The sequence below is a fragment of the Papaver somniferum genome, chromosome 3, assembly GCF_003573695.1.
Source record: "Papaver somniferum cultivar HN1 chromosome 3, ASM357369v1, whole genome shotgun sequence".
Lineage (NCBI taxonomy): Eukaryota > Viridiplantae > Streptophyta > Magnoliopsida > Ranunculales > Papaveraceae > Papaver > Papaver somniferum.
In genome coordinates, this window is record NC_039360.1 from 190,836,597 (window position 1) to 190,862,544 (window position 25,948).

General features: G+C 35.3%; 1 protein-coding gene across 8 annotated transcripts; it reads right to left on the minus strand.

The window, feature by feature from the left end:
- Positions 1 to 5: 5 nt before the first annotated feature.
- Positions 6 to 6,629, minus strand: LOC113358311. Of its 8 annotated transcripts, none has more exons than XR_003364463.1 (3): positions 6,135 to 6,355; positions 5,561 to 5,663; positions 6 to 4,399 (listed from the first exon to the last, which is right to left on the minus strand). XR_003364463.1 is itself a non-coding variant. In XM_026601841.1 (3 exons), the coding sequence occupies exons 2-3, from the start codon at positions 5,589 to 5,591 to the stop codon at positions 36 to 38; spliced, it is 435 nt and encodes a 144-aa protein (XP_026457626.1). In that variant the 5' UTR covers positions 5,592 to 5,663; positions 6,613 to 6,629; the 3' UTR covers positions 6 to 35. The 8 variants fall into 8 exon arrangements, 5 of the variants coding, with proteins under 5 accessions (XP_026457626.1, XP_026457621.1, XP_026457624.1 ...); XM_026601841.1 differs by lacking the exon at positions 6,135 to 6,355 and adding an exon at positions 6,613 to 6,629 and having other exon boundaries at positions 6 to 439; XM_026601836.1 differs by having other exon boundaries at positions 6 to 439; positions 6,135 to 6,350.
- Between the last annotated feature and the right edge of the window lie 19,319 nt (positions 6,630 to 25,948).

Genomic DNA, 25,948 nt, shown 5'->3' on the forward strand with positions numbered 1-25,948 from the left:
CAACGTTTTTTGCTAAAAAACCACACTTCAATATATTAAGAAACAAAAGAGTTACATATTTCAGTCAGGTTCTCAAGCCAAGTCTGAGAAGCCAAAAAAGAAGGAAGAGAAACCCATTGACCCTTAAGTTCATGTTTCCTAGCCCGGCGAGCAAGCCGGTCGGTTAATTTATTTTTCACACGCTTTATATACACAATCCTAAAAGACACAGTACTGAAAATCAAACTCCGACAATGCTCAACAAGATCACTGCTTCTCCAAGCAATGTTAGTGCTGACACCATTGCTGAACTGCACAAGCTGAAGGCAGTCACTAACAAAGACGACTTTGGAAAGATGCATCTCTTGTGCCCAAGAGATGGCCAAAATTAGTGCAGCAGCCTCTGCACCTATTGCATCTGACATCAATCCGTAGTCCGAACGCGAGCTCTTTACATTTCCTGCAACATCACAACAAATAACACCCATACCTATTTTAAAATCCTTGTAAGATCCATCAATAAACATAAAGTGATCCACTTCAGAAGTAGGGATCTTATAGATCATAGCAGAAGAATGTCTGCCTTGAGACAGAGGAGAAATGTAAGTATTAATCATTCTCTTCGTCTCCAGAACAAGCTTATTTAAGTCTAAAGTAGCGTTCTTGAAAGTCACATCACATCTGAATTTCCACACACACCATAATACAATGGCACCAATACAATGGCACCAATACTAGGCCAGGAAACATTATAAGGGGAGAGACCTAATGTAGAATCATGCCAGTGCAGGAAATAGTCATCAATCCATTCCAAATCCAAGTCAATCATGTGCTGTAGGGAAAGACCAAACCACATGTGTTTCACCACAGAACAATCTATAAAAAGATGCATAACTGTTTCCTCATGATTCTGACAGAGAGGGCAAATTAAGAACATCAACATCAGGGTTATAAAACTGAATCAAGGAGTTAACTGGAAGCATGTGCGCAAAAATTTTCCACATAAAAAATTTGATTTTGGGTAAGCAGTCAATGGACCAGACTTTTCTCCAGAAAGCAGTATCAGCCGGTGGCGGAAAGTCACCTGTATAAACTTTGTAGGCAGATTTAATAGTAAACTTGCCATTACTAGTGTGAGCCCACATCAAAGAGTCACATTGCATCAGATTCAATCTAATAGACTTGATCCTAGTAACATCTTCAACAGAGAATAACGAAGAAAGTAAACCGACATTCCAGCAACCATTTTGAACATCAACAAGTTCATTAACATAAACATACTCGCTATGAGAAGAAAGCCTGGGAACCGGGGGAAGTAAATTCCCTGGAATCCAGTTAGTAGACCAAATGCGAGTAGAGACACCATCATTGATTTTAATTACAGAATTATCTTTAAGAAAATGAAGACCGTTAACAATACCTTTCCATATCCAAGACGAGGAGTTAGCAACTTTATCTATTTCCAGCAAATTCTGATTAGGAAAGTATTTATCTTTCAAAAATCGGGAAAGTAAGAAGCTTGGATTTTTGAGAATTCTCTAACCCGACTTATAAATGAAAACTCTATTCATAGCAAAGGTGTTTCTAATACCTAATCCACCATTCAATTTGGACTTACCAATATCACCCCAAGAACGAAAATAAGCAGCTCTCATTAAATTCTTTTTAGACCACCAGAAGGTTCTTTGAATAACATCAATTTTAGAAGTAACAGTTTTCAGAAGCGGAAAACAAGCCATATGATAGACAGCTAAACTAGATAAAACATGTTTAGTCACAATGGTTCTCCTCGCAACATTGAGATTAGTCTTTTTAGTAGCACTTAATATAGAATGAAGATTGTCAATAAGGAATTTAAAGGAATTGGTTTTATCTTTTCCTATAAAAAGAGGGGTACCAAGGTATTTTTCAGAGTTACAAAGGAATTTCATTCTGAGAATTTTAGAAAACATCTTAATATGCTTTTGATGCATTTATTTGTTAGTAATAAAACCCGAATTTTCAAAATTTATTGCCTGACCTGATGCCTGAGCCAAGACATTAATAATCTTGAGGAGATTCCTAGCATAGGAGACTGAAGCCTTGCAAAAAAGCATACAATCGTCAGCAAAGAAAGATGAAAAATAGAAGGACTTTTCTTTCTGAATTTGAATCCTTGAATCATTTTTTCATCCTCAGCTTTCACCAATAGTTGCGACAAAACTTCCATACAAAGAACAAAAATGTAAGGTGACAGACAGTCACCTTGCCTAATACCACGAGAAGGATGAAAGGTCTCACCTGGAGACCCATTGACTAAGACTGAATACGACATTGTACTAATGCATTGGGCAATCATATTACACCATTGTTCAGAGAATCCTAATTTCTCAAAAACTGCAAGGATAAAAGTCCACTCTAATCTAACAAAAGCTTTAGAAAGATCAAGCTTTATTGCAAGATAATCATTCTTAGAATTTTTCTTGTTCTTCTTGAAGGAATGAAGAATTTCATGAGTAATGACCACATTATCATGAATTTGACGGTTAGCGACAAAGGCAGACTGAAAAGGCGAAACCAAATTATCCATAAGAGGTTTTAAACGATTTGTTAATATTTTAGAAATAATTTTGTAAACAGAATTTGATAAACTAATTGGTCTGAATTCATGGGGAGAAGTAGCATTTTTGACTTTAGGAATTAAGGAAATAAAAGTGAAGTTAATTTGTTTAAGAAGAAATCTATTTTTGAAGAATTCTGAACATGCGAAATAACCTCAGTTTGCACAATCTCCCAGTTATCCTGAAAAATCATAACCGTATCTCTAATTTCCTGAGCAGTAGGAATGGCAATCAAAGAAGCATTGACTTCATCAGAGATAATAGGGCTAACATATCTTAAGGCTACCTCAATGTAATTATGCGCAGGATAAGATGTGGAAAAAAAACTTTTTAAAATGCTTGGAGATGTAATGAACAATTTGATCCCTATCTTCTAACCAATTACCTTGATCATCTTTAATTGTGTGAATAGTGTTATACATGTTCCTAAGACTCACCGAATTATGGAAAAAATGAGTATTCCTATCATACTGAGTAAAATAATTTATCCTCGATTTCTGCTTATAGAAAGAATGTTCAACTTCATACCAATAGTCCAACTGTTTTGAATAATTCAAAATGTATTGCCTAATCTGAGGAGAATATGGAAGATATTGAAGTCTTTCTAACCGGGATTGAGTTTTCCTATAGTGGTTTTGATATGTCCAAAAGAATTAATGTTCCATTTGCATAAATCAGTTTTCACATTCTGAAGCTTACTAACCACAAAAGTAGGGGAACCAGTAACCCTCTTAGACCAAGAAGTATTCAAAACATCCTTAAATTCTGGATTAAGTTGCCAACATTTAAAAAATTTATACGGAATATTCGACTTCTTCACCCAATGAAAACACTTAACCAAAACAGGACAATGATCAGAAAATATTCTTCCTAAGTTAGCAGCACGAGTTTGGGGAAGAACGGTGACCCACTGATCATTCATAAAGGCCCTGTCAAATTTCTCAAAGATCAATTCATTAGGATTCTTAAATCGCTTATTGCACCATGTAAAGGGATTACTAAAAGAGACAACTTCATTCATATTCATATCCATAAGCTTATTTTTAACAAAATTAGGGGGAAAAGATCTAGAAGAGTTACCACCTTGTTTGTCTGAATTATGTAAAATGAAATTAAAGTCTCCTAGAAGAAGCCAAGGATTACTGTTATTATCATTCATGTCACTAAGAAAGTTCCATTGTTTTCTCATACCAGCAAGGTTAAAAGACCCATAAACAAAAGAGACGCCACAATTTTTTATTGTAGGCGAAATATCACACAGAATATGAATCATGTTGAGGGAGTAGCCTAGAATCTCTATAGAGGAGTTATTAAAGAAACCGAAAGCTAGTCCTCCAGATTTCCCACATAAGGAATAATTATCCAAGTGTCATAAGGCAAATGATGTGTGTAATTCCTAACCGTAACCTCATTAACCATAGTTTCCAGTAAACATATTCCATCAAGTTTGTACTTCCTATATAAACTAAACAAATGTCTCCACTTTTTATCTGAACAACACCCATTCATATTCCAACTCAAGAAGTTCATTATAAGACTAGAAAACAACAGACAATATAACTGAAATAGGCAAAATGGCAGTAACATGCAACAACGAAAACAAGCAAAAGAGAAAAAGATTATCAATGAATAATTGATGATAAGAAAATTGAAAAAGTTACTTGGTCATGAGCCATAGAGGTATCCTCAGCCATAGAGCCATCATCCATCATCATGAGATCAACTTCTTTCTCAAATTCCTCGTCAGTGATAACCGGTTCTGGTGGAAGAAAGGCTAAAGGCATATGATCCAATAAGATTGCATCCTTGAATTCATCATTCTGGGGAGGTACACTCAAATCCTGATCAAAGCTATAAGGCATAAAACCTTCATAGGAATAGTTCATTTCAGAACCTGAACTACTAGCAAAACTTGAAGACGAGACAACAGTTTCAATTGGAAATTTCAGTTCATTTCAGAACCGGAACTACTAGCAAAAAACCTTCCGAGAAAAAGAAAACAGTTTGATTCTTCTTAAAAATCACAACAAACAAGTTCTGAATACCCATCACAGCAAAACTTGGAATTCCTCTACATCTTCATCTAAGTCTAAGACTCTTACTTGAGCAGCTGGGTTTTCCATACTAACAACACAACTAAAGGATATTGACTATTACAAAGCTAGAATACTGTATGAGAGAAGAGAAGAAGTTGGCAACTATAAGAGGAAGTATAAATAGCACTTCAGCAGCATATCTAATGCAATAGAGGAATATTAAGCATGCAGAACAACAGTAATGACACAGACAAGACTTCAATTGAGATGTCCTAATTAAGAGCATGCTAATGAACAGCCTACAAAAACTAGACATTTCTCTCCGATTATCAATTGAAAGAAGAGAGAAAAGAAGAGCATGCTTGTAGTTATGAGTTGACAACACATCCTTTAAGATATAACTAAATAATGGTAGAACTTAAACAGATCAATAAAACTAAAACTCCCAAAAACAGAAGATTAAATGACAGAGACTGAAGAGAGTAATTTTCCAAGTGTTTGAAATCTTCTGAAATAGCCAACCTTCTGCATAGATTCCACAACTAACCTTTAATCACTTGCAATCAACTTTAAGTTTAATAATCCCATTAATAAGGAATAACAATACTTTTTATGTATTGAGATAAGGAATTAACTTCAACAAATACTCTTCTAGAGAGATAATTCTTCATAAACTCACTAATCTTCTTACAGAGCCGAACATAAAAATACTAAAAAGCTTCTTCCAGACACAAAATTTCATTCCCAATAAAATCAGTTGAAGAACATTAAGAATCTCTTTGATGTAATAATAACTTCTAATCCCTACACTAGGTAGGATCTCAAACACCCTTGAAGAATCTCATATTGTTTAAACTTATCAGTAAACTTAATTTGATTTGAAAATACCATTCGATGAATCCGATACAAAGATACATAAAGAGAACCCAAATTAATAAGTCATACCCAGACGCTTAATAAAGCCTGTGAATCCCATAATCACTGATGTTTAACGGATCTCATGATGATGAACTGAAGCTCTATGACTGCACCTCCATTAGCTCATGAGCTAAAATAAAAGGAGAGAAAGACGAATTAAAACCCCAACTCAAAAGATTATTGACGATTTAAATAACAATTATATCAGTATACTAGTCTTGAGTAATAATCATTTCAATAAACTAAAAAATTTCTGAGGAAAAAGAGATCGTTAGTAAAACCCAACAATTAGGTCATTTTCAAGTTTTTCAAAAACCAAAAATTTTCGATCAAAATGATAATAAAAATTATGTAAACTGTGTAGAATCACTTCAGGAACATGAGAATTATAACAAAATCTAACGAAGAAAACAAAATCAAACAGAGAATCGAGAGAGAAATCGATTTTGACTAAGTCAGCATCGCCAGACTTTTGCGCCCTAATTCGACTAGACTTTTCCTGTTTTCGCTTTGACAAAGTAGATAAATATAATGTGTATATGTTCAACTACCTTAACATAATATTTATCAATGGTGGTCTGAATCATATTCCTGAATATACCTACGAATTTATTATGCGCAAAAGTACTCCTAGTTGGTGATTGAGTTCCTGGATGTGAATTGTAATATGCACCTCAAATATCTTATGTCTCAAAATCTCTTGTATTCGTAGACTGTTGGAAATTTAAGCCTTATGATCTTAATTTCTTGTTTTTCTAATCTTATTTTCTTGTTCTTTTCCCATCCAGAAATTTTGGATGAAAACATTGGCGGTACGTAATAAGTGGGTATAAGAAATAATACTAACTTGATCTAGGCATCTACCATTACACCCACAATGATCTAAAAGTACACGATAGCTTTAAGTTGTGCCGGAGAAACCTATTACTCCTGTGATGGTACTGTTGAAAAATGATTTCCAACCGACCATCAAATAAATGACCATTCTAAACTTTTAGATTCAGATCATGTAAATGAACATAAATTAGATAATCATATCAACATGGTTACATGGTGGATTTCCAAAAGTTAACATCAACCAAAATCAGATCCAACAATGCCACTGTGCGCCTGGATCATGATAAAAGATTGATACCAAAAATGCAAAAAGGGAAACACATTTGAACGAAATGCAGCAAGGAAAACACACCGGAAGAAAGTGCAGAAATGGAACACACTAAAAAAACACAGAGATGGAATAATATAATCCTAAAAGCAACAAAGATGCGAGTCTTCATGGCGCTTATTCTGCAGTAAATGTAGATGCCGAGATTGCCTCGGTATTTTCTGCAGGCAGGGCGGATGATTTCAGTATTCCGTATCGATAGGGTGGAGTGTAGAAACAGAGAAAGAGATAGTGAAAGGGTTGTTTTTCACCGATAGGAGAGGCTCCTTTTTATACAATTAGGTATCCTTACACATCTAGGGTTAGGAGGAAAATATCTTAACACTAACACTAACTCTACAGTAATTTAACACTATAGTACTAACTATACAGTCACATTCATGACTCATTCCAACACTCCCCCTCAAGCAGGTGCGTAGATGTCATGCATTCCTAGATTGTCGAGGAAAGAGTTGAATGGTCGACTAGGAACTCCTTTAGTCGGCATGTCTGCAATATGCTCTCCTGTTCTTATAAACGGATTACTGATAATCCCTGCGTTCAACTTCTCTTTAATGAAATGTCTGTCCACTTCCACATGTTTTGTTCTGTCATGCTAGACTGGATTGTGAGCAATGCTGATTGCTGCCTTGTTGTCGCAGTACAACTTCATAGGACCTCTAGGCCTGAAACCAATCTCTGTCAACAATATTCTTAACCATAATAACTCACAGATTCCATGATCCATAACCCTAAACTCTGCTTCTACACTGGATCTAGCTACAACTGATTACTTCTTGCTGCGCCAAGTTACTAGGTTTCCTCCCACAAATGAACAATATCCAGAGGTAGACTTACGATCAATCACGGAGCCTGCCCAATCTGCATTTGTGTATGCTTCAACCTATGTGTGGTTATTCTTAGAAAATAAAAGCTCTTTTGTTGGTGCCGACTTTAGGTAGCGAAGTATTCTATACACTGCATCCATATGTGTCTCTCTTGGAGCACGCATAAACTTACTTACAACACTCACAGAGTATGCAATATCAGGACGAGTGTGAGAGAGATAAATCAGTCTTCCCACTAACCTTTGATATCTTTCTTTGTCCACCGGAATACCATCGGTGTCTTCTCCCAGCTTCTGATTCGGTTCAACTGGTGTGTCAACCGGCTTGCAACCCAACATTCCTGTCTCAGCTAGAAGATCTAGGACATATTTCCTTTGAGAGATGTAGATGCCTCTTTTTGATCTTGCCACTTCAATTCCTAGGAAGTAGCACAATTCTCCTAAGTCCTTAATCTCAAATTCCTTGGCCAAGTAAGGTTTTACCTTCCACATTTCTTCCACATCATCACCTGTCATTATAATGTCATACACATAGACGATAAGCATGGTCAGCTTTCCGTTCCTTGAACGTTTGAGGAATAAGGTATGATCTGCCTGACTTTGCCGAAATCCATATCTTCGCATACTTTGGGTAAACCGTACAAACCATGCCCTTGGAGACTTCTTCAAACCATATAAGGATTTCTTCAACTTGCACAATTTCTCTTCATTAGTAGCTGTTTGAAATCCAGGAGGAATGTCCATGTATACCTCCTCCTCCAAATCTCCATTAAGAAAAGCATTCTTCACATCGAACTGATGAAGTGGCCATTCCTTATTTGCTGCCAAAGATAACAAGACACGAGTAGTGTTCATCTTAGCAACAGGAGCAAAGTTTTCTTGATAATCAATTTCATAAGTCTGAGTGTAGCCTTTAGCTACTAATCTTGCCTTATATCTTTCAACTGTTCCATCAGACTTGTACTTCACAGTAAATACCATTTACAACCAACTGTCTTCTTCCCTTTTGGCATTTTGACCTCATCCCAGGTGTCATTCTTGTCCAGGGCTTCCATTTCTTCCATCGTAGCTACCTTCCACTTCGGATCAGCATGAGCATCATCAATCCTTGTAGGTATACTCACAGATGATAAGTGGTTTGCAAAAGCAATATAAGTAGGTGACAGTCGATCAGAAGACACAAAATTGGAAATAGGGTGGTCAGTAGAAAAGCCATATCGAGGTGGAGGATTACGAGTACGAGTAGGATATCTAGAAGACCTAGGTTTTTCTTCTTCTACAACATTAGTAGATTCATCAGATGAAATATCATTCTCGTCAGTACTCAAAGTAGTTTCAATCTGAGTTGTAAGAGGTTTTAGTTCAGAATTACCTTTCACCGGAGTAGCCAATTGACGAGTCTGAGAAAGAGGGGCATTGTCTCTTCGTTTGTATAATTGAGGTTGAGGTTGAAGAAGTAAAGGATCCGTTGGTGGAGTAGTTTCACTTTCCTTACTTAAGTTAGGTGTAGAGCATAGGTCATACCATAAATCATACCCAGACTGATCTTCACCAATTCTACTCCCCCCCTGAAGAGAAGTCTCAACTCTCAAAAAATAAGGTGTATCTTCAGTAAAGGTTACATCCATAGATACAAAAACCTTACCAGTGGGAGGGTGACAACACTTGTAACCCTTTTGGGTAGATGATGACCCTAAGTAAATGCACTTAAGAGCTCTAGGATCTAGTTTACTCCTACCTTGTTTGTGGACATGAACGTAACAAACACATCCAAAAACTTTTGGTGGAACACGTACAGGAGGTTGACATGAAGTACTATTGGATAGAACCTCAAGAGGTGTTTGAAAATCAAGAGGCCGAGAAGGCATATTGTTAATCAAGTGTGTTGCCGTAAGAATAGCATCGCTCCAATACATTCTTGGTACATTCATACAAAACAGTAAGCATCTAGTAACTTCTAGTAAATGAAGATTCTTACGTTCAACCACTCCATTTTGCTGAGGGGTATCAGTACAAGTGGTTTGGTGAACTATTCCTTGTTTTAAGAAATAAGATGATAATCCTTGGTTTAGGTACTCACCACCACGATCAGATCGTAACACTTGAATCCTAGTGTTAAATTGGGTAAGGACAAACTTATTAAAGATTTTGAAGACATAATGGACTTCACTTTTGTCCTTCAATAAGTAGACCCATGAAACTCTAGAGTAGTCATCAATGAAAGTAACAAACCAACGTGCACCAGAAGAATTAATGACACGTGAAGGACCCCACACATCACTATGGATAATTGCAAAAGGAGATAAGCTTTTATTTATACTTAAAAGATATGGGACACGTTGATGTTTATCTAACTCACACACTTCACAATGGAGTTTAGATACTTCTAGTTCAGAAAATAACTTAGGAAACAACTTTTTTAAGTACCCAAAAGAAGGATGTCCCAATCGTTTGTGTCGTAGCCAGATTTGATCTTCTACCTTGGATACACTTGTCGAATTGCAAGCCCTTGTACTGCCATCTTGTGTTGTTCCTTGCAAGTCCAAGTAGTAATGGCCCCCTCTCTGTTTACCAAGTCCAATCGTCGCTCCTGTGAGTAGGTCCTGAAATACACAATGTGAGTCAAAAAAGGTAACGTTGCACTTTAACACTTTGGTTATTTTACTGATAGAGAGAAGGCTAGAAGACAAATTCGGAACATGTAACACAGTAGATAAAGACATAGATTTGGTTAGGGGTATTTGTCCTTCACCCGAGACACTTGTTGGAGATCCATCCGTTGTCAAGATACAAGGTTTACTAGGACTTGCACTATAAGTGGAGAAAAGATTTGACCCGGTGGACATGTGGTCAGTAGCTCCACTATCGATAATCCAAGAACCTTTAGACTTATCACATGTAGTGTTTAGTGCCCTACCACAATTCTCTGTGTTACCTGGTTGATCCAAAGAAGTAGAATATCCATTCGCTGCTGATGTAGATTGAAGTTCCATCTCATCAGTAGTGTTATATGCCCTTGAACTAGTGATGCGACCTCCTCTTCTTCCTCCACTACTTCCACTAGAGTTTCCCCCTCTTCTATTGTTGTTCTGCCATTGCAGACGACCATTGAGCTTGTAACAAGTCTCCCTGGTATGTCTACGCTTGTGACAATAATCACAGTATAATGAGTCTTTCTCATCAGATTGTCGATTGTTTTCGCATGTGGATGTTGGTGGAGTAATCACATTCAAGGCGGAACTTTCTTGTGGCATTGCAGGTATCATAGCAGCTCGACGAAGTTCTTCCGATCTAACTGTTCCATATACTGCTCGTAGGGTTGGCAATGGATCTTTTCCTAACACTTGGATTCTAATTGGATCAAAATCCGAGTCAAGCCCAGAAAGAAACTCAATAATTCTCCCTTTTTCAACTCTTTTCTGCAACTTGGCGGTATCAGCTGCACACACCATGTCGAAGGGTTGTAGGAAATCAAGTTCTTGCCGTATAGTTTGAAGTGCATTGAAGTAGACGGATAGAGGTCTGTTTTTCTGGCGAGTCTCGATAATCCGACGATTCAATTCATAAATCGGTGTCGCGTCACCGCTCACAACATAGATCTGAGTGACTGCCTCCCACACTTCTTTTGCTGTGGTTAAGCGCATATAGCTGCTCTTGATGTCGAGAGTCATTGAGTCTATCAACAAACTCATTATCATGGTGTTCTCTTGAATCCAGGTATCATATGTAAGGTATTTTTCATCTGGACAAGCTTTAGTTCTGGTCAGGTACCCAAGCTTTCCTTTACCCGTAATGTAAAGTTTCACGCAGTGAGACCAAACAAGGTAATTTGTATCATCAAGTTTACAAGATATCATATTTCTGCTCATAGTATCATTGTGAGAAACATTTAGAGATGTAGAACCCATGGATTGAGAAGAAACACTGTTCTCAGAGGTTTCAGCCATCATATCTACTTTTAACTCAACAGATAAGAGAGAAAAAAAGAACAACTTTTAAAGAAGGAACCACAACTTTCAAAAGGAGAAACCTTTGCAGATCAGCCACTGGTTCTTCATGAACAGCTTACAAGTCTAATTTTCAAGTCTAATTCCAGATTGAAACTATAGTAGATCGAAGCTTTAAAGGGGATCTAGGCTAGGTTTTCTCTTCTCTGCCTCCTTTGCTCTGATACCATGTAGAAACAGAGAAAGAGATAGTGAAAGGGTTGTTTTTCACCCATAGGAGAGGCTCCTTTTTATACAATTAGGTATCCTTGCACATCTAGGGTTAGGAGGAAAATATCTTAACACTAACACTAACTCTACAGTAATTTAACACTATAGTACTAACTATACAGTGACATTCATGACTCATTCCAACATGGATTCGGTGTTAGAGGGGCCATAAAAAAGGCAAGGGTTAACAAAAGGTCAAGACTTAACTGTCCTGGGTGAGGAGATGTAGAGCCGCCTAGGATCCTTTGCTGAAGCATGACTTAAGTCAATAACAGTCATCCAATAAAAAAAATTTGTCTCTTGACCTAAATTAAATATCATCTCCCCATCTCCTAGCTCTTTAACAGCTTCAACAAATGTACCAATAAGCCAGCTCTCTCTCCCACTATTCTTTGACTTTCTAAGATCGGGAGGAGCATTCAGCAAAAGACTTCATCTAACAAATATACAAATGTATAAGACACCAATTAGCCAGTAATGAGAAAAGAAGAACATGAAATTTTCTTGACTATGTAGCTACCTCAAGAATACACCTAATGTATTTAGAAAAATTCACATGGTGGTCAATATCTAAGTCATCCCAATGTACCTGCATATTTTGTACGTATTATTAGTCAGTTGGTGTTATTAATGTGAACTATATTAACAACGTAAAAGAAAAAAAAAGGACTAATGGAAAAGGAGGAAGCATTTAGAATAACTACCTCGCATTTATGGATATGCTCATTATGCTTTTACTCATACTGAAGACATAAAGGTCTCTGATCGCTTTGAACATGTTATCATGAAATATGGCATCAGTCCCATGAGCTTGCACCTACAACATACAAAAACACCAACCCTATACCAAAACTCGATAATAAAGCAGTGTCAGAATATCTCATTCATCAACCAAAACTTTTTCTATAAGCCAGATCGTTAATGTGAATCTAAACCTCTCTTATTCAAATCTAACCTTCTAACATGTATCAACCACCTCCCTAAATGGGTAGTATATAGTTTACGCATTATACAACAAATTTTTCACTATGTCAATTAAGAAAATCTATAACACTAATGCTACCAAATTTGTGGTCTGTATGGTCTGTACAAACCCAGACCAAGTAAAGATTGAATAGTAGTAAATTCATGGGAAGAAGCTCCCATATAAACTAACCATTTTGTCATCTACCAAAACTTTATCCTGTTTCCTCTGTTTTCTAGGTCCTTGAAAGGAACATTTACTTGCAATAGATTAATGTAACATTAAGCCTGACTTGGAGATTCTTTAACTTACAACAAATTTAAGCTTGTATTTAATTGTCATTTTTTCTTCTCATTTTAAATTAGATGATGATAGAATGAGAGGGATACATATACAAATCAACCAACCACACACTTAAACATCGATTCTGAAGAATACTTCATAGAATACTAACAATTCACATCATCGCCTTCAGTTCTTTATCAAGCTTTCCAGCCAAAGCTGTAAGTTCTCTTAGAACTTGGTATCCCCAAAAGTAGTGACATTCTACAAAATCCAAATCAACAAAATTAGAAGGAAAAACAAAACTTAGATCTTCAAACATTTTTTTGAGATTTGGAATATAAGCAAAAGTATCTCATACCTCTTCTTGAGTTGATGATTATCTTATATCATCAAAAATTGAAAGTGCTTTCTTTCGAATATGGAGGAAACTAAAAAGAACCTGTAAACCCAAAGTGCAAAATGAGATTCCTAAGCTAAACTCACCATCAATTTTTTGTTAACAAAATCAAAAGGTAAAGTTACAACATATGTATCAGATTATTACCGAAAGTTGAAGAATATAGAGGAAACTAAAAATACCTGATAAAATTACAGTGGTGGTGATGGCACTCCATCCAGCTGCAGTTCAATTCTTTTTTCTCTTTTTTCTGAAAAAGTTTGTGATTTTGGAGAAACCATTAAAAAAATGACAGAACGTTTTGACAAATCGAACTCGGCAAAGAATGGAGTTTTGGGAAGTAGAAAGGATTGAGAACATAGTTTTACGGGACAACGATAGTCATTGATTTATGTAGAAATTGACGTTTAATCCTTTTTTGTTGGGCTTTAGACTCTTTAGTCCAGCTTTCTCAAGCCTGGTTCTAGGAGATCCAAATTTACCAAATTTGATATGAGTTGGTCCTTTTATAAATGATTCGGTCCAAAGCTGTTTCTTTCATGGCAAAAATACCCATCAACTAAAACAAACACTCGATTGATCCTGAAAAGCCTATTTCTTCATTTTTAATTCGTGGAAACTGTTCCCTGAACGAAGAAAAAAAATCAGAAAACCCAATATAATCGTTCCAGTGAAAATTCAATCTTCTAACCTAAATATGATTATCAAATAAACACTCGATTGATCTTGAAAATCCAAAATCGTAGTCATCGGTTTCTTTTCTTGAAGATTAACTTGAAATTGAGAGGAAATCGATGAATTTCAGCAAACTATTTTGAAGATTTCATCATCAAAAGCGATTTTAAAGATAAGTAATCATATAAATTGATGGCCAATCGATTTTAGAATTTTTTTACGGGTTGAAAAACCTATTTACTCTGATTTCAGTCGGAGTTTTTATTCGCCTAATGATAAGAAATCAGATCTATAATCATCTAAACCTTTTTTTGCTAAATTAATTTTGTTTAAAACGATGATGTCTCTTTTTGATTTAGTATCTAACATGACTGCAATTAATTTCAATTTATTGTTGTAGGGAGAATGTGTGTAACCTAAAATGATGATATCTCTTTTTGAAGAATCAGAAAAATGGCATACGAATTGATTGAGCAGAAAAGTAAAACCATCTTTATTATTTAAGCCTCGATTACATAATGATTTGGTGAATTAACTTGAAGCATGCACTGGATTTTTTTCTTTTTCTTTTTTTGCATCTATTTGTGGTAAAGAAGCTATTCAGAATTTATGTCTAGTGGTTTTGACCATGATGTTAGTGACGACCTCTTTATAGTGCATTACTTAGAATAGGTGAGTAGTGTATATTTCTTAGAAAAATGGATTTTATAGATTGTATGTGGCCAGGCAATGCATACTTCCATATGATCAAACTTGTAATTTTAACAAATCTTGGAAATGTTTTAGTACTTTGGTTAATGTGGTTTTGTGCTTTGTGGTGCAAGTTTTGGTTATCTGGTCTTTGTTAAATGTGGATGGGAGCTAAGGATGGGATCGATTAAGAATTTCTAAAGGTTAGACCTCCTATTAATAACACTGCGAGATTTGAACATTTGGTCTTATGAATTTTTAAATATCTATTTGCATTTACAATTTCTTCTATTAGTATACATGATGAAACAAACAACCTTTGTTCATCAAATAGATCATGGATTCTTTTTAGTTGTTGGCAGTTTTTTCACCATGGATGTTTTTATTATACAATTATTTTATTTTAGACGTCCTATATAAGTAAAATTAGTGAATTTCTGCAGCAAATCTTTTCCTTCCATGAGGGTAAGTAGACTATGTTCACATCTGCTGTAATGAGGGTAAGTAGACTACGGTCTAGTACTCCAACTTCTGATTTTCTGTTGGGAAGTTGCTGATATGTGAGTTGTTTCACACCTTTGCAGTCTGATGTCAATTTAAAGACCGAGCTAAAGTCGTATGTTGAGGAGGGTTGCGTGAAACTTGGTCCAATGGAACTAGTTAAGGTGTGGAATCAACTCTGATGATGATTTTCTTAATTTTCGTATTTGAAATTTATTGATTGAGGTGATGGACAAAGAATACGAAAACTTTGATGATATGGACTTCTATTAGTGTTGATTTTCTTAATGTGTACATAATTATACACATGTTTATTTTTAATGTGTACATAGTTGTACACCTGTTGGTCGTTAATGTGCAAATAGTTGTGCACATGTGGACCGTTAATGTGCACATAATTGTACACCTGTTGGTTGTTACTAAGTTAATGTGCACTTCTCGAGTAAATAGATTATCTATGACAATAGTTACACTGCCCATAGTTAACCATTTTTTTTGCCTCTGTTATCACATTGGACGGTCTTCAAGTCACTGACACTAACTACAGAAGAACAGAAATGTTATGACATATTTTTCATATAAATTCCCTTGTCTCAAAAACTTGAGAATGATTAAATGACGTAAACAGGATGAAGTTGATATGATCCATGTTTTCATATAAATTCCCTTAGCTCAAAAACTTGAGAATGATGAAATGACGTAAACAAGATGAAGTTGATATGATCCCTGGCTGCTAGCTTTTTTAAGGTAGGCTATAGAAAACAAAGAAAATGTAATAGAAACGATGGTTTCATCTATTTGGTGATGTCCCATTGCAAGAATTTGAGCTATTATATCCTTCCATATGAAAATATAGTTTCTTTTTTACAATTGTTTTCTCCTTTTCTCTGCAGTTACAAGAAGAAATTAAACTATACAAATCTTTAGTGATGGTCACAGCTGGTGCAAATAAGGTGTCTACCTCTAACTTCTCATTGTCATTTTATATTTGTTTTTTGCTTTAGAGATTTTGCAGTGTTGTGCTTCAAATTTTATACACTAATTTGTATACTCATAAACATATTTTAGACTAGCTTATATTTCTTAAGACACTTGTTGAGTTTAAATATTCACCAATATTTCTGGGTTGCAATGCTAGCTATATCTCTAAGTTCAATTCCATGAAATTTTGTCAATAAGCACATAGTGAGTATGCAGTTGCATTCATAGGCTTCTTAGCAGAATTGCTAGGGTATGCAACATATAACCAATTTAAACTTTCCTATTTGGCATCATAAATATCTTTTTATCCATCTCCTCTGCTCTGCTCAGGAGCTACACTTACTGTCACAAGTCAGAAGTCGCACTGAAGCCGTAAAACACACATGCATGGGTAAGAGCAAGACACACTTCGAGTGATAAAGTGACATAATTTTGCATTTCCAAGGATTCCGTAATTTAAGCACCATAAAGAACTGTGAATTTAAGCACCATAAAGAACTTTAGGGATTACATAGTTGTAAACATGTCATGTTATTTAGGTGTACATAGTTGTCCACATGTTGATTATTTAGGTGTACATAGTTCTACACTTGCAGAACTATATTTTATGCGTACAAACCAAAAATTAGGGAAAGCACTAATGTGTAAAGGTGTTGGATTTTTTATAGGTGTGTACAGTTGTACACCATTGTGCTATCTCGATAATATATGCATGTTTTAGGTATAGATGATGGATTTTTGTAAGTGTGTACATAGTTGTACTTCATTGTATTATTTATGGTCTTTTTTTGGGGTATGTATGTTGGATTTGTTGGGTTTTGTAGGTGTGTACATAGTTGTACACCATCGTACAATCTCAATAATATATGTGACTTGTTTTGTGGGTATGTGTGTTGGATTTTTTAGATTTTTTATAAGTGTGTACATAGTTGTACATCATTATGCTATCTCAATAATATATGCATGGGTATAGATGTGGATTTTAGTAAGTGTGTACATAATTGTACACCATTATTCTCTCTCATGATTTTATGGCCTTTTTTGTGGGTACGTATGTTGTATTTTTGTAGGTGTGTAAACCATCATATACCATTGTACAATCTCAATAATATGACATGTTTTTTTGGGTATGGATGTTGAATTAGTTGGATTTTTTAGGTGTTTTGGGTATGGATATTGAATTAGTTGGATTTTTTAGGTGTGTACATACTTGTACACTAATGTGGTATCTCAATAATATATGATCTATTTTGTGTGTATGGATGTTAGATTTTTGTAGGTATTTATAACATTGTGCTCTCTTAAAAATATAAATAAAAACTAATTCTTGATGAACTCTAAGTTGTTATTTTTCGATATCATGAGATGATTTTAATAGCATGCTTGCTATGTGTTTAGGTAATTTTCGAGGAAGCTTATGAAAGTGGAGAAGAACAATGGACATGTTTTGGATTTTAATGAGGTATCAAAGTCTTTCTTACTTGATAATTTAGCTGATTTGTGTCTTTCTTTGACTTTATTTTTTGCTATGACTATTATGGTTCATATTAGATTAGGTTTGTCTGGACTTTAGTTTGTTTTCTCCCTTTAGGAGCAATAGTAGCCATTGAATCTGATTCCAATAAGCTCTTTATTTTTTGTTATGACTAATATGGTTCAACTAAGCACTCTATTAGGACTACCGAGTGCCTCGAGTAGTAAGATTATTAGACTTTGGTGGGATAGCAATTTCTGCAAAAGGTTTATTTTGGGACAAAACACCTTTGTTATTTGTGGAAGCTTATTTTACTTTTGTTTCACATGATATCTAGCAAAATCATATGCACATTATTATATTGTACTAGTTGTTGGTGATTGTTAATGTGCACACGGTGATACACATGTGGACTTTTAATGTGCACAAAGTTGTACATATGTTGATAGTTAATGTCCTCGGTAAGCATGTTTTGTGTAGACAACGTATGCATAGTTGTTCACATATTGATTGTTACTGTGCACATTATTGTTTATCTTTAGGGACTCATAAGCTCAAAATGGTAGAGCGCCCAATCCTATCACAAGGATTGCGGAGGTTGATGGTTCAAATCCATTTGAGTTTCCATGTCATGTTTATTTAATATGGATAGTGTTGGTGGTGCTTCGGTGGACGATTCAAGTTGTATGTGGTGTACAAACTGATGCACCTTATCTTGTCTTTGGATTTTCTAGATTTTTGTAGATGATACATGTTTGTACACCGGTGTAAACTATGATTTTTAAAAATTAAGAATTATATAGTCATATGGGCAAATACATTAAATATGTGTAGATTTTATTTTATATATTCATTTTATTTTCGTAGAGAATATGTGGATTTTTTTCCCCTATATGTTAATTTCGTAAAAAGGCGGGCCATGCATTTTTGATTTGGTGTGGGCGGGATTTGCCCCGCCCCGTGGCAATGCATTTTTGATTTAGTGTGCGCGGGCCTTTACCCCTCCCCGTGGCGAGCCATTTTTTATTTGGTATACACGGGGCTCTGACCCGCCCCGTGGTAATGCATTTTTGATTTAGTGTGCGCGGGGCTTTATCCCATCCCATGGCGATGTATTTTTTATTTTTTGTGGCGAGGAAAATACATTAAATATGTGTACATTTTATTTATTTATTTATTTTATTTTCGTAAAGAACTTGTGTGAAATATGTGGATTCTTTCCTTTTATATGTTAATATGAAGAAAAAAAAGAGTCCTAATGTGGTAGGTATCCTATTTCCAAATTTTTAATCCAATTAGACGTTGCCAAGTGTCCTCACCTAAATAATGTTACGTAATGAATTCCAAATTGAATTTGGTTTCCTTTTCTGTATCTTTTTCCTATTCTTTTTAAACCAATCATACGTTGCCAAGTGTCCTCACCAAAACGCTCGTTTCACAAAACTCAAAAGGTCTATTTCAACCAATAGGAAGTGAGGGTTTCCTCACCATTCAACGTGGGAGCTTTATTTGTCTATGCCTTTAAGTCTTTAGATCAGGTGTTATCCATTAACACAAAAAAAAAAAAATCAACGATGAAGGGGATTAATGAAGAAGAATAAAAATAAGTGATACTAATAGGTATAGTCAAATTTAATTTGACTTTTTGAGATAGTAAATAGGAATTGAAAAATTGAAAAGGAAAATTACTTTTGAAATTTTGAGGGGGTGGCAAATAGGAAAACTGTGGGTGGCAAATAGGTGGAACCTTGTTGTATATTTAATTCCGAGAGAATTTCCTTGGCTGTGGTTCAAAGTTGTATCAAGCTCAAATCCTAGAGCTTCTGGCCTCACAGAGAACATTTAGACCAATAGAAATCTTTGATTTTTCCCACCACTCTTTTTGTTTTCTACACCACCGGTTTTGGTATTCTCCATGCTTACGCATCTATTAGTACTCTTACGTATCTATTAGTATTATACTCATGCCGTCGTTTTACTACAAGCCCTAATTTGTTTGTTTTATAATTATCACTGTTATAAAAAAACATGGTATTCGTCTCTAAGATCAAAAAGTCAAATTGTTCGGATATATCCGGGAGGCAAATGTTGGTAATGTTATGAAGTTCTGACCATCTGTCAGAGAAAAAGGAACAAATTGATTTTGTAGAATTCCCAAGAATTGCTTCGATTTCTTCCGGAAGCAGATGATTATTCATCTGCTTCTCACGTTCCGTGAATAGCCGGTGGGCGCCCACTTCATCTTTGTCACTGGATATGTGCCACAGCCTATTGGTTACTGTGTGGGGTGACGCTAAGGAACGACTGGGTACGTCGATGAGACGCTCGATGTTTTCGGTTGTTGATCTCGATCCCTAAAATAGTCTTTTGCAATTGCTTGAAAATTTTAGGCTTTTATTAAACATAGCCCACACTTTTATTATTGATAACCCACAAGACTTAATCAACCAAATTGACTGTAAATGAAAATTGACTTTTCTGATTATTATCTATAGCCCATAAATTAAGCTTAAGGCCGATCCAACTCGTTTAGTTTTGAGTATTCTTCCATTATTGATCATTATGATTATATATTTTGATTGATATCGAACCATTTTCTTGTAGAAATAAATTATGATATGTAAAGTAAATTAAAGGAGTCTAATTGGTCCAGCTGTATGAATTTTTGGTTATGTTATTAGAGACTTATACATATAATGTGAACCCTAATTCTTCCAAAATCCAGTTTGCGAGAAAATTATTGTGGTTTCATCATACAATCGAATATCAAAGTTTAACATAGTATTGCTTGATGATTTCAAAAAAAAAAAAATTGTTGGCAATTTTGATCACGTTACTAACGATTAATCATTCCATGACTTCGTTTATCAATCACCCATGTTGCATGCACAAGTGACTTTTGTGAAACAAAATTAAGAAGTGGTGGTGGTGGTGATCCGATACATTACCATCCCTGATTATCTAATTTGTTGAAGAAAAAGATATACATCAATGAAATTTCTATTATTTTACAGGAATCACTTGTAAAGAGAAATAACAAAGAACGTTATCGAGTTTTCTTAAAAGAGAAGAGAATATCAAACTATCAATTATAGAAGTACGGGGAGATTGAAGAATCTGCTAAAAAAAAAGAAACCAATTTAAGAGATGGAAAAGGGGATGAAGGACGAGTTGTATCGGCCTTTCAACCTAGGCAAGCCTAGTTTCGGGGGCTATGGTTAATAAGTATAAAAGGTCCAACTTATTTATTGGTCAGACTGATTGACTAAGTCGCATGGGTTATCAATAATAAAAGTGTGGGCTTTATTTAAGAAAAGCCAAAGTTTATTGCGAGAAAGTGTTGGTTTCTTCAAACGGAGACGCGATGACAAAGTGTTGGTTTCTTCTACTTCGCAAGAATGCTAAAGAAATTAAGGAATCGCTCCAGCAAAAGCTTAAATCTACCATTCCATTCATGTACTAATTATTTTGATAGTTTAATTAATAGGTCCAAATCCAAATTAGGGTTTCGTTTTTATTTTGATTGATTATTCGTTGGTTATGGTAATCAGGTGAGAACTGAATCATGAATAAGATGAATGAGTAAGAATTGATGAATCAAAAATTGGATGCAAAAGAATTGGTGATCGGATGTTCTAGCTAAGGATGTGCGAAGTAAAAAAGAGTATGTTATTGTCTCAAATATTCACAATTGATTGTTGGGAGTGGCGGACGCACACTGGGGTCAAGTGAGGTCAACATACCCCACTCAATTTTGATTTCCATGTACTAATTAATTAGATATTTTAGTGTTTGACCTTCTCAATTTTAAATATTAGTGTTTGACCCCTCACCAAAAATTTCTAGGTCCGCCACTGGCTGGGAAAGGTCTTTCTGTTTCTATGAATCAGTTGCAGGTATTTAGAATCAAAGTTTTAATCTTTTCAGATAGTTTTTGTTCATGGAGTTGATATATATTCCATTCTCTGCATTGATGACCAATTAAGATAATAAGTGACCAGAGGTGTTTCTAAGAAAAGTATCACTTTCGTATTAGTAATGGATTTGAAATTAGGGGAACATAGAGAACTCATAATCACTTCCACGTTTTTTAGAGATGGTTTGGAGAACCAAGAAATTCCGTTGTACGCTAACTTTCTCTGACTATTCCTTACTCATTCTCCCACTAGCGTATCTTTACAGATACTTTATCATTTCTCAACATCATCTCTATCTATTTACTGATATACATATAAAGATTATGATCAGGAGCATGATGAGGATCAGACTTCATCCTCATTTCACCATCTATGTAAATATTCATATCTTCCTCTTTTTTGTGACTTCAGGTAACAAACTTTCTGCAAGTTCTGGGTCTTTAATATTTGTTGGTGTTGTTCATTGATTTACATCTCAGAGATTGTTAAATTGCTGGTTCATAAGCTCGAGTTGATGATAATTTTTTGGTTTACTTGGTATCTGTGTTGAATCCCACATAACGTGAGGTGCGGGATTATTATTTCTACAAGCCATTATCAAATGAATGTTAAATTTATGTTAGATATTTTGTTTGATCTCATAGAATCAGATGTTAGATCTTATAGTTTTCCTAGTTAAAACATGATTAGGGTTTTTATTCAGCCGTATCAAAAAGTTATATAACAATCCGTACGTTTAAATGATACCTTTCGCTTTGTGGATAACAATATCATGATGAGATTTGGTGTGTTACAATAATGGTTTAGGCTTAAGTTACACGTGCATCAATGAGTTTATATTGTATTCTTTTCTTATAATAGAAAATAGGTTCAACACATGTTGCCTTTCCTGTTCGGTTTAGCTAATATATTTTCCAAAATAAGCTCAAATTCCTAACTGCGATGCACGTACTGATAGACGCATTTATGTGTCTATTTTGATCTCAATTTTCTATATTTTTAGTACTCATTTTTGTACTTATTTTGGTATATTGTCTTTTTGTATGTATTTTTGGAGAAATAAACATGTGTGGAAAATTGGCTCGAAAAGTGGTATTTGCGCTCGTGGGAGAAAATCACTAAAGGCACCCCTCATTTGGATAAGGAGCACCTCAATTACTAAGGGGCATCCACTTGCTATTTACACCCCAGAACACCCCAAGTGTTAAAGGCACCCATCAGTTGGAAAGGGGCACTTCATCCTGTTCATTTGAAATATAATTTGGCGGGAAAAGTTGTTTTTCACGGACAGAATTAGGGTTGGAATTTTGGGAGGCTATGGAGGAGACTCAATCGCCATAATTGTTTTCAATGGACTCTAATGAGATAAACAGGGATGGTATAGGTGATATGGCATAAATTTGGTTGGATAATCAAATCTCGACAACACAGGGGAATGAAGTTTTCTCGGGATTGTTTGGTTGTATTTCATGAAGATTTAATCGGAGATTCTCATGGACTTGGATTAGTTCGGGCCTGTTCGGGTGAACCATACTTGATATGTGTTTTAGATTAAAAGGAAAGCAACATATTTTCCCTGGTGAAACAGGGAAAGCTAGCTCTCGTCTGCAAAGTTTCCTGATCGAGTTTTGTGGGATTTCGACGGAATTTTATGGAGGATTTGGATTGGTAATAGCTTGTGGTGACTAAAAAGGGGTTCTAGTTGGATTGGAGCCGAATGAAACGAGATATACGCATATTTGGATCGAAACAGGGGAAGAGTATATTATCGGGTCTCTATGTGTTCTATTTGTGGAAGTTACGTAAAAAAAAATAGAAGAGAATCTCTATAGATCTTATGCTATCCTTGTCAGAGTTTTACACCTCATAAGACGCGTACAAGGGAAAGAAAAAGGAAATATTTCTCGTGACCTGAGCGAGAAGAAAAAAAGGGAATTTGCTCGAGTTGAAGTCGGCCTGTGAGTATATATAGAGAAGGGTCGAGTCAAAGAAAGCTGTCGAGACTTTGGGGAAAGCTTGGGGTGAAGGAAAAAGCCACAGAACTGGAGCAGAAAAGTGCAGGCGAGTTGCAGAAAACACAGTCGACGAAGAAGAAGACAGAACCATCACCTTTTCTTTCAAAACTGTAACAATTTTCCAACAATTACTTCTAACTGGAGCAGAAAAGTGCAGGCGAGTTGCAGAAAACACAGTCGACGAAGAAGAAGACAGAACCATCACCTTTTCTTTCAAAACTGTAACAATTTTCCAACAATTACTTCTGCTACGGTTTTTTCTGTAACAGTATTCTCTGTAACAGAGAGTCGTAACAATTATATCTGTGAGAAACCCTCTACTCTATTAGTTCCCCCTTATTTTTCACTCTTTTGAGCTATGAACACCTATTTTGAGCACGTGAATAACATGAGGAGCTAAACCCCAACACTGGGACAATGGAGGAAGCCATTATTTACGCATGTGGTAATTCTATTTAATTCTTATATGACTTTTGCACTATTCTAAATTGATTTGTGATTGTTCTTGATTATTTGTGATTTTGTCTGATGGTGTATGCTTAGTCTAAGAACTTTTGATGCATCATGCTTATGATTTACATCTAATACTTTATAAAATCTGTTTTTTTTTTTGCAAAGAAAGAGTCAATATTTGCTATCTTACTATCACCGGGGCCTTACGGTCCCGGCTCAACCTCCCATGTTAGTGTCAGTTTACATAATTTATTTCTTTCTCATTCCAGGGTACTCATAATTTTATAACATTAGCAAACACCTAATAATATCAGTACTAATCGAAACAGTCTACATTTAGGCACTCATTTCCACAACAAAAAATAAATAATTAATCACTTAATTTAATTTCATCAATACTCCAATAATTGTTATCATTACTGGAACGTTTGTAAGAGAATTTAGAGGTTAGTGGTTCGTTTCTAATTAACCAAGACATGTGCCGACAATTGTATTTTTTTGTTAGCTAACAAACCATTATACCTTGCAACAGGTGCACTTGCATTGGCAACTACCAATGCCTCTTGAGTACTGATCAATCTGGAGGTATGAGTCAATGAATTCAAGAAGAAGCAAGTGCCCAGAACAAATATTAGTACCATATCTTTTTTTTGACTGCTAAAACCACGACATAAATTTACATGGGATCAAATCTGGGGACAGCGGAATCACAATGACCGGCACGCCACAACCGGATGATCCCACTGAAAATAGGAAGACTATTCAGGAAGCAACTTAATTTACTTTAAAGATGATAACGATGAGAGAACAACAAATGAGATGTCTTTTTTCTCTACCAAACATATTTCAATATATTTAGAGAATGACACAGAACAAAAGTGCTCAAATTGTGTCAACTCCATGAAAAATTAAATTGCTAGTAATTTACTTTGAAAGTACAGTATGTTAGTCTTTTACTTAACAAAAGACACGTAATAGAGTGTAAGAGCTACAACAACGTGATACTAAAGCATGGTATAAGCCTGCTCAATCTGGTAAACAATATTTTTTAGCAGATAAGATTCTAATACGTTGTTACTTGTTTTTCTAATCATTTAATTAAGTATATGTAACCAATTTGATTGCTTACAAATTTTCCGAGCAATTGCACGTTGATAAATGCTCTTGAACAACTGTATCAACTTTCTAATATAGCTTAAAATATAATATAGAGATTTACTTAAAGAATCAATATCTAAAGTTTACATTAATTAAAATTTAATACCTAAACAATAATAGAATTGGGTAACTGAAAATATTAAGAACTTTTTTTATACGCGAAAGCCGGACCCAGGAACTGGTCCCACTATGAGAGCCAACACCACTCAACCCACTATACAACTAATCTACCTCAAATCTTTACGGCGGTGGGGATTGAACCCCTGACTTCCTCCTTACTGAAGTTGATGGGATACCACTGAGCTATGCTCTTGGACCCGAAAATACTAAGAACTTGAAGTTATTTAAAAAAAAATTGCTCTCTAAAAAAATTATTGGGGCGGTGTTTAGGTAACCCGGTGAAATCGTGTCATAATAGCTGGGGCCTACGGCCGCGGCCGTGGATTAGAATTTCTAGAATCAAATGTATTCCCCACTTTAAAATTAGTTGTGATTATGTTGAAATCTAGAGGGCGGAACCTAGAAGGAAGATCCCGATGTCTTGCTGGGATCCCTTTCTTGAGACCATCATCTTTTCCTCTTGTTACCGCATTTCATAAAATAACGTTTTTAAATTGATATCTAATTTGAATTTCATGTATTTGCTTATAAATCTATATTAATAGACTATATTTGCAACAATGGTGGATGTAACTAC

Coding starts and splice junctions, on each gene's coding strand:
- LOC113358311 (XM_026601841.1), bottom strand. CDS start 5,591: ATGGGATTCACAGGCTTTATTAAGCGTCTGG. Junction 440..5,560: donor AGGCTTTATTAAGCGTCTGG/GTATGACTTATT, acceptor GTGATGTTGCAG/GAAATGTAAAGAGCTCGCGT.